The sequence below is a fragment of the Myotis yumanensis genome, unplaced genomic scaffold, assembly GCF_028538775.1.
Source record: "Myotis yumanensis isolate MYYU_CA2020_CCGP unplaced genomic scaffold, mMyoYum1.0.hap1 SCAF_16, whole genome shotgun sequence".
NCBI classification, from domain to species: Eukaryota; Metazoa; Chordata; class Mammalia; order Chiroptera; family Vespertilionidae; genus Myotis; species Myotis yumanensis.
In genome coordinates, this window is record NW_027223767.1 from 28499321 (window position 1) to 28516469 (window position 17149).

Below are 17149 nucleotides of genomic sequence, written 5' to 3' on the forward strand. Positions count from 1 at the left end.
GGTGTGGTGGGGAGTCACTAGAGGTGATGTGGAGGCCAGGCGCCCAGGCTGCAGGGACAGGGCACTGGTAACTTCCTGGCTGTGTCCTCCGTGCGCTGGTTTGCCCCACCGCCTCCGCAACTATCCTGAGGGTAGCACGTATTCCTGCGAAGCCTCAAACAGCCATACCTGCCACACCGTCAGCTCAAGAAACAAGGGGACAGGACAGCAGCTGGGGGAAGGGGCTGGAAGAGGAACAGGTGCTCCTGAGTCCTGGAGGAAGTGACATTCCCCGCTTTCTCCCCCAGGGATGCACAGGAGGAGAGGAAGAAAAGCAGCCTGCGGCCAGGGCTCCAGCCAGAATCAGAGCTGACCTGAGAGGGGCTGTTTCCTCATCTGCTTGCGGCAAATGCTACCCCACCCACCCCAGCAGCCATGGGAGAGTTGTGTGTGTGCACGGCCAGGGTGGGCCATCCCTATCTTTTCTGCATTGTCCTCTCAGCGTGCTGTGTGTGTCCTGGACTGTTTTCTCAACGAGGCTGTAAACTATTGGAGAGTAACGCTGATTTTTCCCCCCCTGTCTCCAGTATCTGGCATTGGCAGGTATGATTATCCTTCATGAAATAAATAAATAAATAAAAGAAATGCAAAAGACTAGTTTCCAACAGAAGCTCGTGTCCCCTGCCACAACGAGGAGGGAAGAAACTCAGAGCCTGCCCCGCCCAGTTTCCTGATGCCTCTGGACTCCTGCAAAGACACCCAGGGTGTGGGGCGGGCAGCCCTGGGCAGCTGTGGCTCCAGGCCTTACCTCTTACTGTCCTTCCCTTAGGGCTTCCTCCACCTTGGGCACCTCCTGACGCCTGCCCCGGAAGTCTTCATCTGAAAAGCAGAGGGAAGCTGCCTCAGCCTCCACCCGCAGGTCCTTGCTCAGCCAGGCATGTTCCCAGGCTGAGCAGGGGCACATGCTGACCCCTGGGGGAGGGGGATGTGTGGGTCTGGTGAGAAGGCAGCAGGGCACAGGGCAGATGAGGACACCGGTCTGCCAGCCTGGCTCCATCCCTGAGCTCCACGACCTTGGACAAGATTTTCCCTCAGTTTCCTCGTCTATGAAATGGGACTATCCAGTGACCTCCAAGGCCCCTCAAGCCCTTGTTTCTGGATGTCTCCTGACCACCGAAGGTCCCTCTCTCAGAGGCACAGTGGGCTCTGAGGCAGTGTCTTCTGTCCGTGTGGCCTCTGGGAGGGACTGGATGAATGCTAAAGGCCTTGGGCCCAGAGACCGAACCTGCCCGGAGCTTGGTTCTCAAGTTGAAGCCTGTCTGCCCCCGACACTGCAGGGACTACTGCCTAGCAACAGCACCCGGCTCTCTGTGCTCCAGGTGGAGATCTAGGTGGAAGTGTGGCCGGGACTCCCTTTCAGGGGTGGGAGGAAGGGAGAGGCAACATGGTCTAAGTGGGAGGACCCATTTCTTTGGGTCACCTGCCCGCCCCCCCCCCCAAATCCTTGGTGTGTCACCCATGAAACACTCAGGCCCCCTTCTTGGAGGGCCACTGAGATCAAGCCATCCCGTCCTCCGTGCCTACCACAGGTGTGGCCCTCCACGTCGTCCAGGAGATTGGCTGTTGAGGCAGCAGCCCCCAGCCTGCCCGGCCATTCAGGAAAACTGTCCCAGGGATGGGTGGTCACTGCCATAGGACTCCAACTCCCTGCCCTTAGTCCTCCACCACCCGCTCCAAGCTCAGGAAGCTTCCACCACACCAGCCTTATCCCCCAACAACCCCGCCCCCCCAGGTCTCCCCCAGACTCCGTTCCTTTCAGCTGGGCAGCCAGGCCCTGACCCTCCCCTACCTCCCCTCTGGTAACAGGGAAGGGATTCGCTCCCTGTTCCCCTTTGGCTGTTCAGCTTCTAATATCCTGGGCCCTATTTGACAATCATGGATGGGAGCCTGGGTAAAAATGGGGAAATCCTTATCTTTACTCCAGGAAGTGAAAGTGAGAAGGCAGGGCCGACCTTGCTTGGGATGAGGCAGAGAGATCTGGGGATCAGTTCAACTGGAGAAACTAGGGAAAGGTTTGCTGATTTCAGCGGAACCACCATGTTTTCTCCCAAGATGTCGTTTACTCCAGGCAAAAAGCACAAAAGCTGTAGGTAGGATAATTCTAAGCCTCCAGGAGGAGGCGGGCGGGGGATGCTGGCCCTCTCCTCAGGCCTGGTCATGGTGGTGGCAATGGGCACAGAGAGAAGGGGCAGCAGGCTGGCAGCAGGGCTCAGGGAGAGGGGAGGGCCGCAGAGCCCGGGCCCAGGGATGAGGGAATGTGCAGCCTGGGGGAGCCCAGCCCAGGGTCTCGGTGCCCTGAGGATCCACCACTCCCCCCCAGGGCCAGGCCAGAAAGGATATGACTGATGCTTCAACAAGTGTTTCCTCTTTGACTTCCTCATCTTGGTCTTCTCCGAGAAGGCCCTGGCCAGTTCAAACAGCTTCCTCCGGGTGGCTGCGGGCAGAGAAACCTGTGAGCCAGCAGCGGGAGCACCAGGGAGCTGCCCACCAGGGCTCGGGGGGCAGATGCGCAGGCTGGCCCAGGAGCCCAGGGAGCTGGGGAGGTGACGCCAGGCTGGTGCCCCCGGGGAGTGAGGCTGCCGTCCTGGGTTGGCCTGCAGGGGCAGCACAGGCTACGAGGAGCTGGACCAGGGACAGCTGGCAGCCCCAGATCTAGGTATTCCTTCTCAGCTTGACAAGCGGCAATGCCTCTTGGCTTTCTTTCCCGCCGCCTACTCCCTCCCCTCGCCACCTCCAGAGTTGGTTCTGGGATTTCCGTGACTAATCCCAGATTTTCCTTGAAATGGAGCCTGAAAGGATGGCAGCCTCATTCACACATGGGTGTGTGTCTGTGGAGCGGTGGGAGGGGCGGGGCAGGGGAAGGCGAGCCCTGGCTGGCAGGACTTTGTGGGAAGAGGTCACGGACCCACAGGCCTCTCGCCTGCAGAAAGTGGGCTTAGCAAAGACCGCCCCATTCAGGCCCAGCTAAGCTCCCTCAAGCCACAGAGAATAGTAAAACTTGGGGGGAAGGGGGGGAGGGCGGGTGCAGCACATGATTTTTCTGCAGACAGCTCAAGAGGATTTAAAACTTAATTTGTATCCAGACTCAGCTGCAGAGGGAAATGAGGCAAGAAGGCTGAGGGAGCCAGCCTGCGATTAAAATGTCGCTTGGGTTCACCAAGAGTCGGCTGCATTAAAAATTCCGGGTGGCCCCTCCCACCCACGAGGCCACAGGGCCTGTGTGAGAAGATCGGAGAAGGGGTCATGGGCTGGACTCACATTTGCCCATGTGTTTCAACTTGTCCCTGAATAAGGCATCTTCAGACACGGCGGGGTTGGCGTCATTGGTTCCTGGAAGGGGGAGGCACCTCTGAGGGCCAGCTAGAGAGAAGAGTGAAGGCCCCTGCCCTCCACCCTGCCGCTCGGGTAATCCGAGTCACATTGTTCACTAAGTCCCCTGTGAGTTGTTCTGATCCATCTCAGCGGCCCTGGTGTCTATAGTTAATTCAGGATCAAGGACAGAGGCTGCTGTTAAAACCCTCAGATGCACATCTGGTGGGGCCTGAGCTCCAGCCTGTTGCTTATGAATCAGTTCCACAGGATTTTATCCTGCGAGCCTGGATGGCTGAGCTCCCCACCCCCTGCTCCCCGCCCCCACTCCACCGCACCATGTAAGGCAGCGATTCTCAACCTGTGGATCGCGACCCCTTTGGGGGTCGAATGACCCTTTCACAGGGGTCGCCTAAGACCATTGGAAAAACACATATATAATTACATATTGTTTTTGTGATTAATCACTATGCTTTAATTATGTTCAATTTGTGACAATGAAATTGGGGGTCACCACAACATGAGGAACTGTATTAAAGGGTCGTGGATTAGGAAGGTTGAGAACCACTGTAAGGTCTATGGATTTTGTCTCTGAGGCGGGCAGCCTGTGTGTGTGTGTGGAGGGCTCTGGTTGGCAAAGGGCCACTATGCACATATATAGGCAAAGTCCAGGTGTTGAGTGTGGAACAGGGGTCTCTGGGTCTCTTTGCCCCATGTTCCCAGCTTGACCTCGTTTGTGCATCTCAACAGGCTGCTGTCTACCCGCCCACCTCCTTCAGCCACTTAGGGCTCCTGGAGGCATCTGGCGCGCTCTTGAGGCAATTCTTGCTTCTCACCATCTTACACATGAAGCTCAAAATTCCCTTCCCCTAATACAACGGCAGGGTTAGGCCCATGGTAGATATTCCCCAACTTCCAGATGAATGAATGAATGAGTGAATGAGTGAGCGACCCCTTCCCAGACTGGTCCTGCCCTTCTCCTCCCGATGCATTTGCTATAATCAACAGAGTGTCCTTAGCTTTGCTGGTAGCTCTACGCATTTCTTAGATGTATCTCCATAAGCTCCCCCTGGGGCAGAGACCAGGGCTTGGAAGTCTCTTGAGTCCTTCTGTCCCTCCTCCCCACATGGATGTTATGTGTTGTGGCGTGTCCCATTCTTGCCCATGTTCCAGACACCTCTGAGGAGTTCAGCCAGCATGTTAGCCAATCCCAGCTGTGGTCTCCAGCAGCTGCTGGATTATAAGAATTCAGGGCTGCTAACTAGAGGGGCCATCTCACTCTACAGTGAGTGCAGTGGGGGGACAACACCCTCCCGCCAGCCCATCTTGTCACCCTACCCCCAACTCCAAATATGCAAAGCACAGCTGGGGGCTTCTCTCCCAGGAAGGCAAGGTTACCTGGGGCAGGAGAGGGGAAGCCAAGGTCATTTCCCACAGCCACGCTGCTGGACTTGGATTTCTGGGACTCGTATTTCAATCGATCTGGAAAAGGACCACATTCAGGTCAGGGAAGTGAGCGCCCGGGCTGAGACCAAGGCAGTGGTTGGAGGCCAAACCCCTAGACTCGCTCACAAGCACACACAAAAGATGTGCACACACGTCTGCCGGCTGTCAAGGAACCAGTGATAGCACAGAAACTACTGCCCTGACAAGCACTGGAATGGTAGAGTGTCAGAACCAGGAGGACTCTGAAGATCATATCGTCTAACCCCTTTGTTTAAAAGGAAATGCTCAAAGACCCCCAGCACTTTTGCTACAGAACTGGGGCCGGCCTTGGGCCTCTGTCTAGCCTACCCTTCTCCTTGCACACCTTGTTCCTCCCCTATGACATGCCGTCAGTCACACACACCCCACTTGCCACTGTGACCCGTAAGACAGACCTGGCACAGCCCCCTCGCTGCACTCCACCCCAGCACACTCTCTGAAGGGAAAAGGCAGCCAGGCTGGAGAGCTGAGTCCTTGGGCCAAAGGCAACCCAAACATCCCCAAAACTCCAGAGCCCCTGCTCTGACATCCTCCACTCGGGGAGGCTCCAACTCTGGCACCCATGGACCAGTCACTGTTCCTGGAGCTCCAGACACATCATGCCAAGGCCAGTGCCTGGCACGGAGCAGATGTGTCGGGGGAAGAAGAGGGCCTAAGAGGGCACACCTCTCTTCCTCTGAATATGGGGTGGGAGGAGGGGTAGCTGGTGATGCTGGTCCCCGTTTGGCAGGATTCTGGGGCTCCCCCAGGGATCATGTGGTGTGGGCCATGTCCCAGCCCTTGGCCTCCAGCCTCCTGTCTCGCCTGAGTCCCAAGGCTACAGCCAAGATCAGCCACTTCTTCCGCCACAGAGAAGGGGCACAGCGCCCCACCCAGTGCACCACCTCTCTCCAGGGCCAGGAGGAAGTCTCTGTTGCGCTGCAGCTCCTTCATGAACTCCTCGTTCTGCAGGAAGAGCGCGATCCTCTCGTCCTCCAGGTACTGCTTCCAGCGGCTCTCCTGGTCCCGGGGCCCGGGCCCGGCCGCGGGGGGCAGGCCTCCCTCTCTGTTCATGGGCTTGGAGCCCCTGGGGTTGCCCTGAGGAGGGGAGCGAGCATGTTGAATGCCTAGTCACGAGGGCACCCGAGCATAAACATCTGTGCACATCTGGGTGAACACCTGTCCTGTCCCAGGATCTTCCAGCCGCACCCTGGGACCTGCACCTCCTTTCAGGACCCAGTCACAGGCCCAGATCCAACTGCTCGGGCCACAGTCCTCTCTGCTAAGGAAGCAGTAAGGGCTCAACAATGACTTTTCCTCTCCTGGACCACCCCATGCCTTTCTCTATACCCTGAATAGGCCTGAAAAGTGATCTGCAAACTGCTCAATAGCCGACACACGATCCCCAAACTCAAAACTCTCGCTGCACCAGCGGTCTCAGGGTGCCACCCCCTCTGCAAGAGCCCTTGGGACATGCCCACCTCTGGGGAGAGGCGGCCTTGGCCCTTTCCCAGGAGAGGGAAGGAAGCCGCTCTGGCTCCCTGCCATTGGCTAGCCCCAGGCCCACCTCCCTCAGGCCAGAGTGTCCTCAGGGCTGTCACCTTCCTGGGTGGAACAGGAAACCTCCGGGCCCAGACAGGAAACGAGGCTTTCGCTTCAGCATTCTTTCCCTGCAAACCCAGGGCAACAGAAACAGCTCCGCCCGGGCTTAAATATCAGAAAGTGAAACGGGCTGACCCAAACTGTGGGCAAGCAGAGAGGCTGTGCGGCAGGCGGGGCATCCCTCCGTACCTGCATGCTGTCCAGCTGCTGGGGCAGGATGCGGAGAAAGTCGTCGGGGAGGTTGCCCAGCAGTGGCGGGTTCCAGTTCCGATAGCGCCTCTGGCTGGAAGGGGGTGCGGAGTCCAGCACGTCGATGCTGGAGGGCGAGAGGTGACAATGAGGAGGGAACAGTCAGGCCCCAACACGGGTGTCCTGGTCCATCCCTCACACCAGGATCCTGCTCAGAATGGCACTCCTCCTTCCCGTGGCCTCCGCTGCTTCCACTCACAGCTGTGCACCACAGTGCCCTCGAGGCCTCTAAGACTCTAAAGCAGTGGTTCTCAACCTTCCTGATGCCTCGACCCTTTAATACAGTTCCTCATGTTGTGGTGACCCCCGACCATAAAATTATTTTCGTGGCTACTTCATAACTGTAATGTTGCTACTGTTATGAATCGTAATGTAAATATCTGATATGCAGGATGTATTTTCATTGTTACAAATTGAACATAATTAAAGCACAGTGATTAATCACAAAAACAATATGTAATTATATATGTGTTTTCCGATGGTCTTAGGCGTTCGACCCCCAAAGGGGTCGCGACCCACAGGTTGAGAACCGCTGCTCTAGAGCTCTCTATTCGTGGCGCTGGTGCTGGATGGTGTGGATGTAGGTGTAGATGTTTATAAACATCCTCTAAAGCAGCAGGGATCGTGTCCTTTAATGCTTCTATCCCTAGCACCCGGCACCGTGTGGCTGCTGAGTAACGGATGTGCTCCAAATGAACCAACAGCCCAGCCCACCCCAGGCCTTTATGCATGTCATTACGCAGGGGTTGGGGGGGGGGGGCCATGAGGACACCAGGACCCCTAGAGAGTAGAGCAAATCCCGGCTCCAGTTCTGGCACAGCCACAAGCCAGCAGGGTGGTCTTGGGCGAGATGCGCTCCCCTCTGAGAGTCTCTCTCTTCTAGAAACTGCTGCCTCCCTGCCCACGGGGTACAGCCCCGCTCCAGGCTCTTGAACAGCGCTCGGAAAGGCACACTGAGCAGGAGGTTCTTGTTCCAGGGGGCGCTGGGGGCTGCTCCTCAGAGGCCAGGTGCCTGGCAGCCTGGCAGGAGGTCTGTGCCACGCGGAGGCCACAGCCAGGAGGGAAGGAGAGGAAGAAAGGCAGTAGCCGTGCCCTCCCCATCCCCGGGCTCCCGCCCTGCCGCCCTGGGCCTGAGGGCAGCCTGGGGCCCCGCCAGGAGCTCCCCACAGCTCCTCGGTGGCCTGCAGCGTGGCAACCGCAGGACACGTGTTCTGCTGAATCCGGGAGTGACACACGCAGGAGGCAGCCGGGGGCGGTGGGGGCCACTTTGGCTCCAGGGCCTGGCTTTGATTTGGTCTTCAGCTCCAGGAATCCCGCGGCCCCCTCACTGGAGGGGAGCTTTTCCGGGCCGGGCTGCCGCTGCCTGTGGAAATAACTTCCTTTCCTTTTCTATTTTGAGCGGGTGGCCTGGCGGGGGCCAGGAGGAGGGGCGGGGGCGGCAGCAGACGGGATAACAAGCTGCTAAGTGCGCGGTGGGAGCGGCACAGGCAGACTGGAGCCAAGGGAACCCCAGCCTGCCTCCTCACCCCCTCATCTGGCTGCACAGAGGAGGGGACGGTCTGCAGAAGAGCTTGGCCGATTCCTAGGCAGCTTTGTGTCTACATCACTCTGCCTTCTGTCACTGTTGGAGGCTTCATTTTCTCTAAGGGCCTGAGAAGCAAGGGAGCGGGCACCTCATTGCTCGGGGGGCCTTGAAGACCAGCGTTGATGAATCTCAGCAGAGAAATCCTCTCCAGGGTCAGCACCCTTCCTTGGGCTTCAGGGTCTTTATCTGGGACACGGGTGCCCACCCCAACGCAACCACACCTCGAGCCACCCAGGAGAGCTGCGGAGGGCGAGCCCTGGAGTCCCGCTGGACACCTCTAGACATTTCACTGGAAAGCCCAGAGGGGCGGGGGACGAGGAGCGGGAGTCCTGTCCTCAGCTGAATCCCTGGCTGCTGGGCCCCAGGTCCTGGAGGAGGGGCAGGCCCCGCCCCCTCCTGGCCCTGGCACCCTCGGAGATGAGGTCAGCCCGTAGCTGTGAGAGACAGGGGGGCCCTGAGCCCAGGCAGCCCAGGCAGCCCAGGCAACTCCACTGTGGTCGGAAAGGAATGTCAGAAATGAGCCGGGAGGCAAATAAAAAACTTCCAAGGCTGTACTTTCAAGAGGAAAACAGCAGGTGGCCTGTGCAGAGGGGTCCTCTGGTTTCAGGGCCTGTCTTTTATTCAGAAGACAGGGAAGGGCAAGCTGGGGGAGGGAAAGGAGAGAGAAGGCTGGGGAGGCTCCCCTGCCCTGGGCCTGCCCTTGGACCCCAACATTAGAGCTCCACTCCCAATCAGACCTCCCGGTTTACCCAGGGAACAGACCCCAGAAGGATTTCAGAGCCAAACCTTCCAGGCAGGATTTTTGGTAAAGCATGCACACTGAGGCCCAGTTGGGTCAGGCCCTCTCCTAGGGCACCCAGATCCTTCAGGCAGAACCTGGACCCAGGATCCCGGCATGCCAGGCACACTCCCCTGGGGTCACCCTGCCTGTCTGTGCCCCAGCAGGACAAGCTCCCTAACCCCTCCCCATCTGCAGTCTCACAGGCACCCTAGGCCATTCCTCCCCCAACTTCCTACCCAAATCTGATCTCCACCAGCAGCCAGAGGGGGATTCTAAAGCACTAACTGCATCACGGCACTCTCCAGCTTAAACATCCCAACTGCAGGATAAAGCGCAGCCATGACCTGCTTGCCTCTCCAGCCTCACCCAGCCGTTCCATACACCCTGCAGTTCCCCGGATGATTCCCTCATCCCTGCCTCCAGGCCTTGGCCCATGCTGTTTCCTTTGCCCGGAATGCCCTCCTGTCCTCCGCTTCGCCAGGTTGCAGCTTGGACATCAGCTCCTCCAGGCAGCCCTGCCCCCCCTGCCCCAGGTCTATGCCTCCCCCAGACTCTGATCTCCTTGCAGCGGGCAGGGGGAGGTGTCAAGGCAGTGCGGTGTTCATCGCTGCATCACACACATGGTTCAGCACGTCCATACTGGGGGCGGCTCGCTAAATGCTGGGTGGAGAGACCTGGGCTTAGCAGGGCCATCCTGGAGCAAAGGGGCACATGCTGAGAGGCTGGCACTGCCCCTTCTGAACACTGGCCTCTGAGGGAAGCCTCGCCACTGGTCTCAGTGTTCAGTGTTAAAGCTCAGAGGCCAGCCGTGCAGCAGGGGGTGGGCGGAGCAGTGAGCCACGATGGCAGTAGATCTGACCAGGCCTGGCACTCTGCTGAGTGCTCCACCCACAGCTCTCACTCAATCCTTCCAACAGCTCTGAGGCGGGGATCAGCATTCCCATTTCACAGATGAGGCAAACGAAGCTCAGAGACATTAAGTAGTGAGCCAAGGACCACAGAGCAAAGGCACCTAAAAGATCAGAAGTCAGGCAGCTGAAGGAAGGGGGGAGAGAGAGCATTCTGCTCTAGCTGATTCTACAACTCAAGTTCTCTTCTCCGTATCCACCCCCAGCCTAGCAAAGCCTTCAGTTCTGGGTCAGAGACTTTTCAAAGCCACAGGGTCTGAACGAGGCCTCCTAAGCTTTGGTCTAATGGTAAGGCCACCTCGCCCCCAATTGGGGCTCCCGCCACTGGACTGCACCACCCCTGCTTCCAGCCCTACCCCACCCACTGTGGCTGAACACCCACCCAGGACGTGGCCAGGATACCCATACCAGGTTTACACTGGGATCCTGTCTCTTACGGCCTGTTTTCCCTTCTGAAAAATGGGCAGAACCACTCTAACAGAAACTAGACCATTTGCAAAAACATCTTGGGATAAATGTTTTAAAAGTCAAAGGGAAATCATTTAGCCCCAATCCAGACTGCAAGTCCTGCCAAGGTCTCACCCCAATCCACCTACTTACTCCCTGCCTCCCATCCCATTACAGTCTCCTAGTCCCACTTGTGATAAAAGGAGCCCAGCTTTGCTCCTGTCCCTGCCTCAAAACATTGCTCCCGTCCCTCCCCCCATAATCTGCGAGGCCTCTCTCAGCTCCCCAAGATTCAATCACAGAGAATTTTCTCATCAGGGAGGCAACTGGACACAGCAATTAAGAGCATTGGTTCTGGAGTCAAAATGACCTGGGTTCAAATCCCAGCTCTGTAGTCTTGGGAGGATTATGAAACCTCTCTTAGGCTCAGTCTCTTCATCTGTAAAATGGGGATGACGGCTGTGCCCACCTTGGAAGTTGTTAGAGGATCTGAATGTGATGGCTTGCCAGTGCTTCGTAAATACATGGTAGCCATTATTATCGTCTATACCTGTATGATAACAGAGTTCTCCACTGCCACTGTCTGAGGCTCCCAAGATCCCCAGAAGAGAAGATCCACTAGGACAAGTCCCCTGTCCCATCATTTCCGCCACCCCTTACAACTCCAGGCCTGAGCCATTCTCAAATCTGATCTCAGGAACAGCACCTTTCAGGCAAAGAGACACCTGGGCTCCAGCAAGCCCCACCCCAAACATGAAGCCCAGAAAAACTAGCACCTCAGCAACCCAGGGGACCCAGCTGACAGCCAGTTTCATGTTAAATTTCCAAATTACAGAGTCCCTCACCTGGAAGAAGTCTCCAAGGACCTAGCAGTCTACGCCCCCCCCTCCTCCCCACACACACACACCTGCCTCCAGTTATTGAACTATCCTAGAAAAAGAGACTTACTTGCTCCCATTACTTTTTAAATCCCCCACAACATCCCTAGACCAGGGATGGCAAACACATATCATCCCATCAACTACTGGTGGCCGTCTGGGAGTACTATGGTGAGGAGGATTCTGAGGTTCTGTCTCAACTGAGCAGGAACCAGCACAGTGATCAATCAGTAACCTTTGCCACAGGCTGGAGAGGGGAAGTGTCAGTACACATTCCACGTGTTTGCCATTCCCGCTCTGCATCTCCATCGACTATCGGCTCTCAGAAAGCAGAGGCTGAGCCCTGACTCTGTCCCGTCCGGTGTCCGGCATAGCACTAGCCTGGAGTAGGAATTTAGTGAATGTTTGCTCTTCAAAGTTCTTCTTGGTATTTAGCGAAAATGGGTCTTGCTGCAGGAGAAGCCTGTTCTTGCTGAGGGGTCTAGTCAAGATTCCCACTGTGTTTGTACTTAGTCCCAACCCCGGGTCCCTTCCCCCCTGCGCTGGGACAGGAGCTGCATTCTCACCGGGGAGGTGGAGTGGGCGGAGCCAGAGGGTAAGGCCTGTCGAACATGTGCATGTGGTAGGCTGGCGGGGAGTACACCGGTGGGGGCTCTTCATCGGAGCTATCGGGTTCCAAAGTCCTTTCCAAGATCTGTGTCAGAGAGAATAAAGAAAGAAATATTAGCAGCTCTTCCTTGAACTTGAATAACATTTACACGTAATCAGGTGTGGGCGAGGATGTGTAGTAAGAGAACTCTGCGTTGCTGGTGGATATGTAAATTGTTACAACCGGCACTTTGCAAAAACCAGTCTGGCTTTATGTACTGAAGCTAAACGCATGGCTGCCCCTGACCCTACAATTCCAACTTCCTCAACAGACAAGAAAGCACAAGTCCCCAAAAGAATGTTCAGAGCAGCATTATCCGCCCAAGTACGGTTCAGAAACAAGCAAAGCAAATCGCCGTGAGAGAAGTCAGAGCAGTGTGACCTCCGTGAGGGTGGGGAAGGCCAGAAAGGGGCTCGAGGGGGCTTCCGGGTTCCTTTGATGTGTCTTGATCTGGCTGCTGGTGAAACGTCACTTATGATTCGTGGACTCTTCTGTATATGTGTTATTGCTGATAACTAACTTTAACATCAGCCACACCCTCTCTCAAAGTACTTCCACGTGGATTATTTCGCCTTAGCCTCAAACAACTTGGCAAGATAGATATGGATTGCTACCCCATTTTATAGATGAGAAAACTGAGACCCAGGCTGACTAAGTGACATGGCAAAAGCCACTCAAGTGTTTTTAGAACATGGTCTCCTCAGCAAAGGTCCCTCCTTCCGTCACAACGCCTGCATTCCCAGGGTGGATCCCCAGGGTGCTCAGCGGCAGGGGGTGTGCCGAGGGGGTGCCTCTCCCTCTTATACTCTTGTCTTCATCCAGGAGCCAGAAAGAGGGGCAGGGAGAGGCCAAGGGGTGAGCAAAAGCTGGGGTTCTGCTACATGGCCTGACCTGGACCCTTCCTCAAAGGCCCATAGAGGAGTCTAGGGCAGGAGGCAGCTATCAGCCAGGAGATCCCAGGTCACACAACCCCAACCGGCCTATATCTTAGCCTCTTGCTTCCCTGTCCTCTCCTCCCCAGCTCTGTTCCCATCTCCTCTGAGACCAAAGAACATGGGAAGGGCTCAGGGGCTGTCAATCAGCCACAGAGTCCCCAGGCCCCACATCTTAACCTCAAGCGAGTTTGCAGAAGTCACTGCTAAACTGACTCTGCTCTGCCTCTGCAAGCCTGGGCTGGGCCAGGCTGCAGAGGCTCACAGGGACACCTGGCAGATGGGCAGGTGGTGAGTGAGCATGCACACATGAGCACACACACACAAACACGCACACGCACACGCTCTGCGCATACACTGCCAGCCTGACCCAAGGAGACCTCCCGCCCTGGAATGCACTGACGTTCTTTCCTTTGAGGCGGAAAGTATTTAAACAGATGCTTCTGCAGAAAAGGAGAATGTAGCTGCTTCTCAGGCTGCTACTCTGCCTACCCCAAATTTCCACAAGAGGAGAGAGAGAACACTGTGAGCTCCATTCCCGTTCATGGGCCGACCCCCGGTACCTGGCACAGGGCAGCGGCTCAGCAACTACCTGGCACATCCGGAGCCCATGCTGCGGCTGTCCCCCAGCCCACACTCCCTGGTCCCCAGACCTCGCTGCTCTGGGGACAGGGTTCCAGGCTGAGCCTCTCCTCCCCTCCGTGCTGGGCGGGTCTGCCCCCACTGAGGCTGGTGTGAGTGAGATAGGGGTGAGGAAGGGAGAGCTCAGTGGGAATCGTTCCCAGAGGGAAGCTGCTTGGGGTTCCCCATAACTGGCGTAGCAGTTGGACCCCAGATTCAGGGAGATCAGGCATCCACAGCTGCACCAGAAGGACCCCTTCTTTCTCAGCCTCTCCTGCGCCTCAGTGCGGCCTCCTGGGGCTGCGAGGACCAGTCGTTTATCAGAGGCTCCTGGAGCAGAACAAGGAAACGCCAAGGAGGCAGGCAGCCGGCCAGGCACGCTCCGGAAAGGCTGATCCCCCGTCTCCGGGGAGAGTAACCCCAGCCATGTTCCTACTCCCTCAACCCCCCACCCGCGCCGGCCTTTCTCCCCCCAGCCTCACCAGCCACAATGAGATTGTTCTTCTGACTCTAAAGGTGTTGAAGTTTTTGGCTCTGCAGCCTCCTGACTTAATTCAGCGTGGGTGATGGATGCCTGCCAGGTGCTCTAAGGGTCAGGGTCTGGCCATTTATCTGACAGAAGATGTTTCTCTGTGGCCAGGGTACCCCTCTGGCCAGCCCACTATCCATCAGCCCTCAGAGAGGGGGCCTTTTCCAGTCAGCAGTTATTGTCATTCCAGCTGCTGCTCATAAATTTTCCGAAGCACTTTCCGCTAGCTCAGGAACTGCCTGCCGGTGGGCCCCAGCAGAGCTCCACACGTGGGGGGTTGGGGAAACAGCCCAGGGGCGGGGGGGGGGGTGCTGAGAAGGGGCTCAATCTGGAAAGCAAGATTCTTAGGAAAACAGAAGCACACACAGTGCAGGCCTATGCAGGGGATGCTGAAGCTGTGCAGAGGTTCTCAGGGCTGTGGGTGCCGTCAACAAAGGAGGAAATAGCATCCCACCTGCCAGACCGTCAGAACAAATGAGACTACAGGGTCAGAGTTCACAGAGAACCTTCCTTCCAGCTCACGCTTAAAGGATGTATCTGTAAACACATGTGCACACACACACACATATACACACACTCACAGTCATGCATGCACTCACCCCTCTTTTTCACAAAGAAGATCTCTATTTTCTAATACTCCCTCTACTTGCTAATCCAGGCAGCTCAAAGGAGTGGTCTCCAGGGGAAAGAGACTAAAGAAAACCAGGTAAAGACGGCAGCACCATTTATTCATTCAACGATATTCCCCGAGTGCCTGCTCTGTGCCAGGGCTGTCCCGGGTGCGAGAGGAGACACCGGGATGAGCCAGATGTCATTGCCCACAGAGCTGGTCCTCTGCCTGGAGAGAGGAAGCCCAGGCAGCACCCATTAAGGGAGGCCTTGCCCTGCGGGATGACTCTGATTGATGGACAGCGGCTGCCTGCAGGGCTGTGTTGAGTAGAATCGGAGGCCATATCTAGGTCTAGGTTTTCTCACTGTAAATGAGGGCAATAATAACGCCACCTCACGAAGCTTGTGAAGACCAGAAGAGAGGAGACATCTAAAGCACGAGGATGTGCCTGGCACAGTTGCGACTCAATGAAGAGCAGAGTCAAGTCTCCTCCGCCGGGTCCTTCCGTCTATGGCTGCGTGTCCCACATGCCCCTGCTGGCAGTGACCCTCTCTCTGAAAGACTGTGTGCCCGTTCTGCACCCAGCGCTGCAGGTCTTGTGGCGACTGAGGCCAAAGGTATACTGAGCTCTGGGATGGGGCCAGGAGATTGGCCACGCCCAGCAAGTGGGTTGGAGGCATTTCCCCATCCAAAGTTTGAAGAGTGAGGAGAGAAGGGTTTGGGTATCTGTCGCCCACTGCTGCCTCCATCATGCCTCAGTCAGACGAAGTCTGATGTCACTCCTCTTCCATGGCTCCCTATGCTCTGGGGACACAGCCCCACTCTCTCCAAGTAAGGCCTCCTCAATCTCCTGGCCTCCACTCACTCGAGGATCCTGACAGATGGCCGGGCTGTCAGTCCCCCAGCGACTCATGCTCTATTTCACCTGCGAGCTTTTGCCCAAGCTGCTCCCTCTGCCCGCACACCTTTGCCCTCATTCTTCACTCTTCTTTTGGGACTCAGCTTAGCCATCCCCTCCTCCAGGAAACCATACCCTCCCGTCCTGCTTCCGTTTCTCCCATCATAGCTCTCATCACTCTGGGCTGTCCTTGCCTGACTCTTGTCCCCATGTCCCACTGTGCCGTGAACTCTGTGAGGGCAGAATCTTTGACTTGATCAAGGTGGATACCCAGAGGTTCAAGAGTCGAATTTCTTGGAAAATACTGACTAGAGGGCTCTAGCCTTGGATTGACATTCCCTGTGTTGGATGGGGCCCAGGTGTCTGCATTTTTAACAAGCTCCTTGATTCTGATGACCCCTGACCCCGGGTCTAATACCATGCCTGGCATACCACTGAGTAGGTGCTCAGAGCTTGTTGAATGACTGCATGATATCTGCCCATCCAATAAGGCCGCTGACCGACTTGGGTACCGTTTCCCTAGGAAAAAGAAGGCTGCTCGCTAGTTAGAACCCAGGCAGGGGTAGAACCCAAGTCCTCTAAGGCTCAAACAGCGCTGGAGCTCCTGGTGCATTACCAGGCCGCGCCCCTACCTCCGGGGGAATGCTGTCCTCCGAGTCTGAGCTGTCTTCATAGACGCCGCCGCCACCCCCCTCCAGGTTCATCTGCAGCAGCTGGTCGATGGTGGCGTCCACGGCGCCGCTGTTGGCGCGCAGCACGCACTCGATGATGTCGTAATCCATGTTGGGGAACATGGTCTTGAAGTCGTCCATGGCCTGGTTGAACTCCAGGCGGCGCACCTGGCGGGCGGGCGGCCGGCTGTTGTTGAGCTCCTGGGCGGTGGGCGTGGCGCTGCCCCCGGCCCCGCGCGCCCCGGCGGAGCCGCCCCCGCCGCTGCCGCCACCACCGCCGCCACCGCCGCCACCGCCGCTGCTGCTCCGGCGGAACAGGCTGGTCATTTTGCCGAGCCTTTGGGCGAAGGTGCTGCCCGGCGCCGCCAAGCCCTTTTCCCCAGATCCCTGCGCCGTCTCGCGCGCTTGGCGGGCTCGGGAAGCTACTCCCGCGCCTTGCCCGGCCGCTGGGCGACCAGGTGGGGACCGGACGGGCGGGGTCCCCGGGTCAGGAAACTAGGTGGCCCTCTGGGAGTGGTCTTCGTGGGGTGGCGGCATCCGGGCCTGGGCCGTGGGAGGCTCGACGGCTGGTCATCCACACCCCCAGAGCATCCTGGGGCCAGCTCCACGGACGGTCCCACCTGGAAAGGAGGAAGACAGAGTCAGGGGCAGAATGCAACACACTGATGGCCAAGGGGAGACCCCTGCCACGCCCACGGGGGAACTGCCTCCTGCGGCTTTCTCCAGCTGCAATAATGAAACAACCACAGCTCTTCACCAACACTAGTTGACAAGGGCTTACTCTGTACCAGGCACCATCCTGTGTTCTGTGTGGCCAAACTCAAGACACCACTGAGGCAGATGCTAGTGTCCCCATTTTGGAGACGGGAAAACTGAGGCATAGACACTGAGAAAGTAGGGGAGCTTCAGCGAGAATTCAACAGGGTGATCCTCAGCCCAGTGCCTGGAACATGATTAGCTCTGTGATTGCTGCTGCC

The 17149-nt window shown here is 57.1% G+C and overlaps 1 protein-coding gene across 2 annotated transcripts in view; it reads right to left on the reverse strand.

Moving 5' to 3' along the window:
* CUEDC1 (CUE domain containing 1) overlaps positions 1-17149 on the reverse strand; it is a 76045-nt gene that overhangs the window by 3106 nt on the left and 55790 nt on the right. For both annotated transcript variants that reach the window (XM_070393507.1, XM_070393508.1), the window contains exons 2-10: positions 16134-16792; positions 11829-11956; positions 6604-6730; positions 5718-5910; positions 4747-4830; positions 3298-3369; positions 2380-2473; positions 1564-1622; positions 788-858 (exon numbers count right to left, since the gene is read on the reverse strand). In XM_070393507.1, coding sequence (XP_070249608.1) covers positions 791-858; positions 1564-1622; positions 2380-2473; positions 3298-3369; positions 4747-4830; positions 5718-5910; positions 6604-6730; positions 11829-11956; positions 16134-16499 — 1191 coding nt within the window. In that variant the 5' untranslated portion in view covers positions 16500-16792 and the 3' untranslated portion in view covers positions 788-790. The remainder of the gene's footprint in view (positions 1-787; positions 859-1563; positions 1623-2379; positions 2474-3297; positions 3370-4746; positions 4831-5717; positions 5911-6603; positions 6731-11828; positions 11957-16133; positions 16793-17149) is intronic.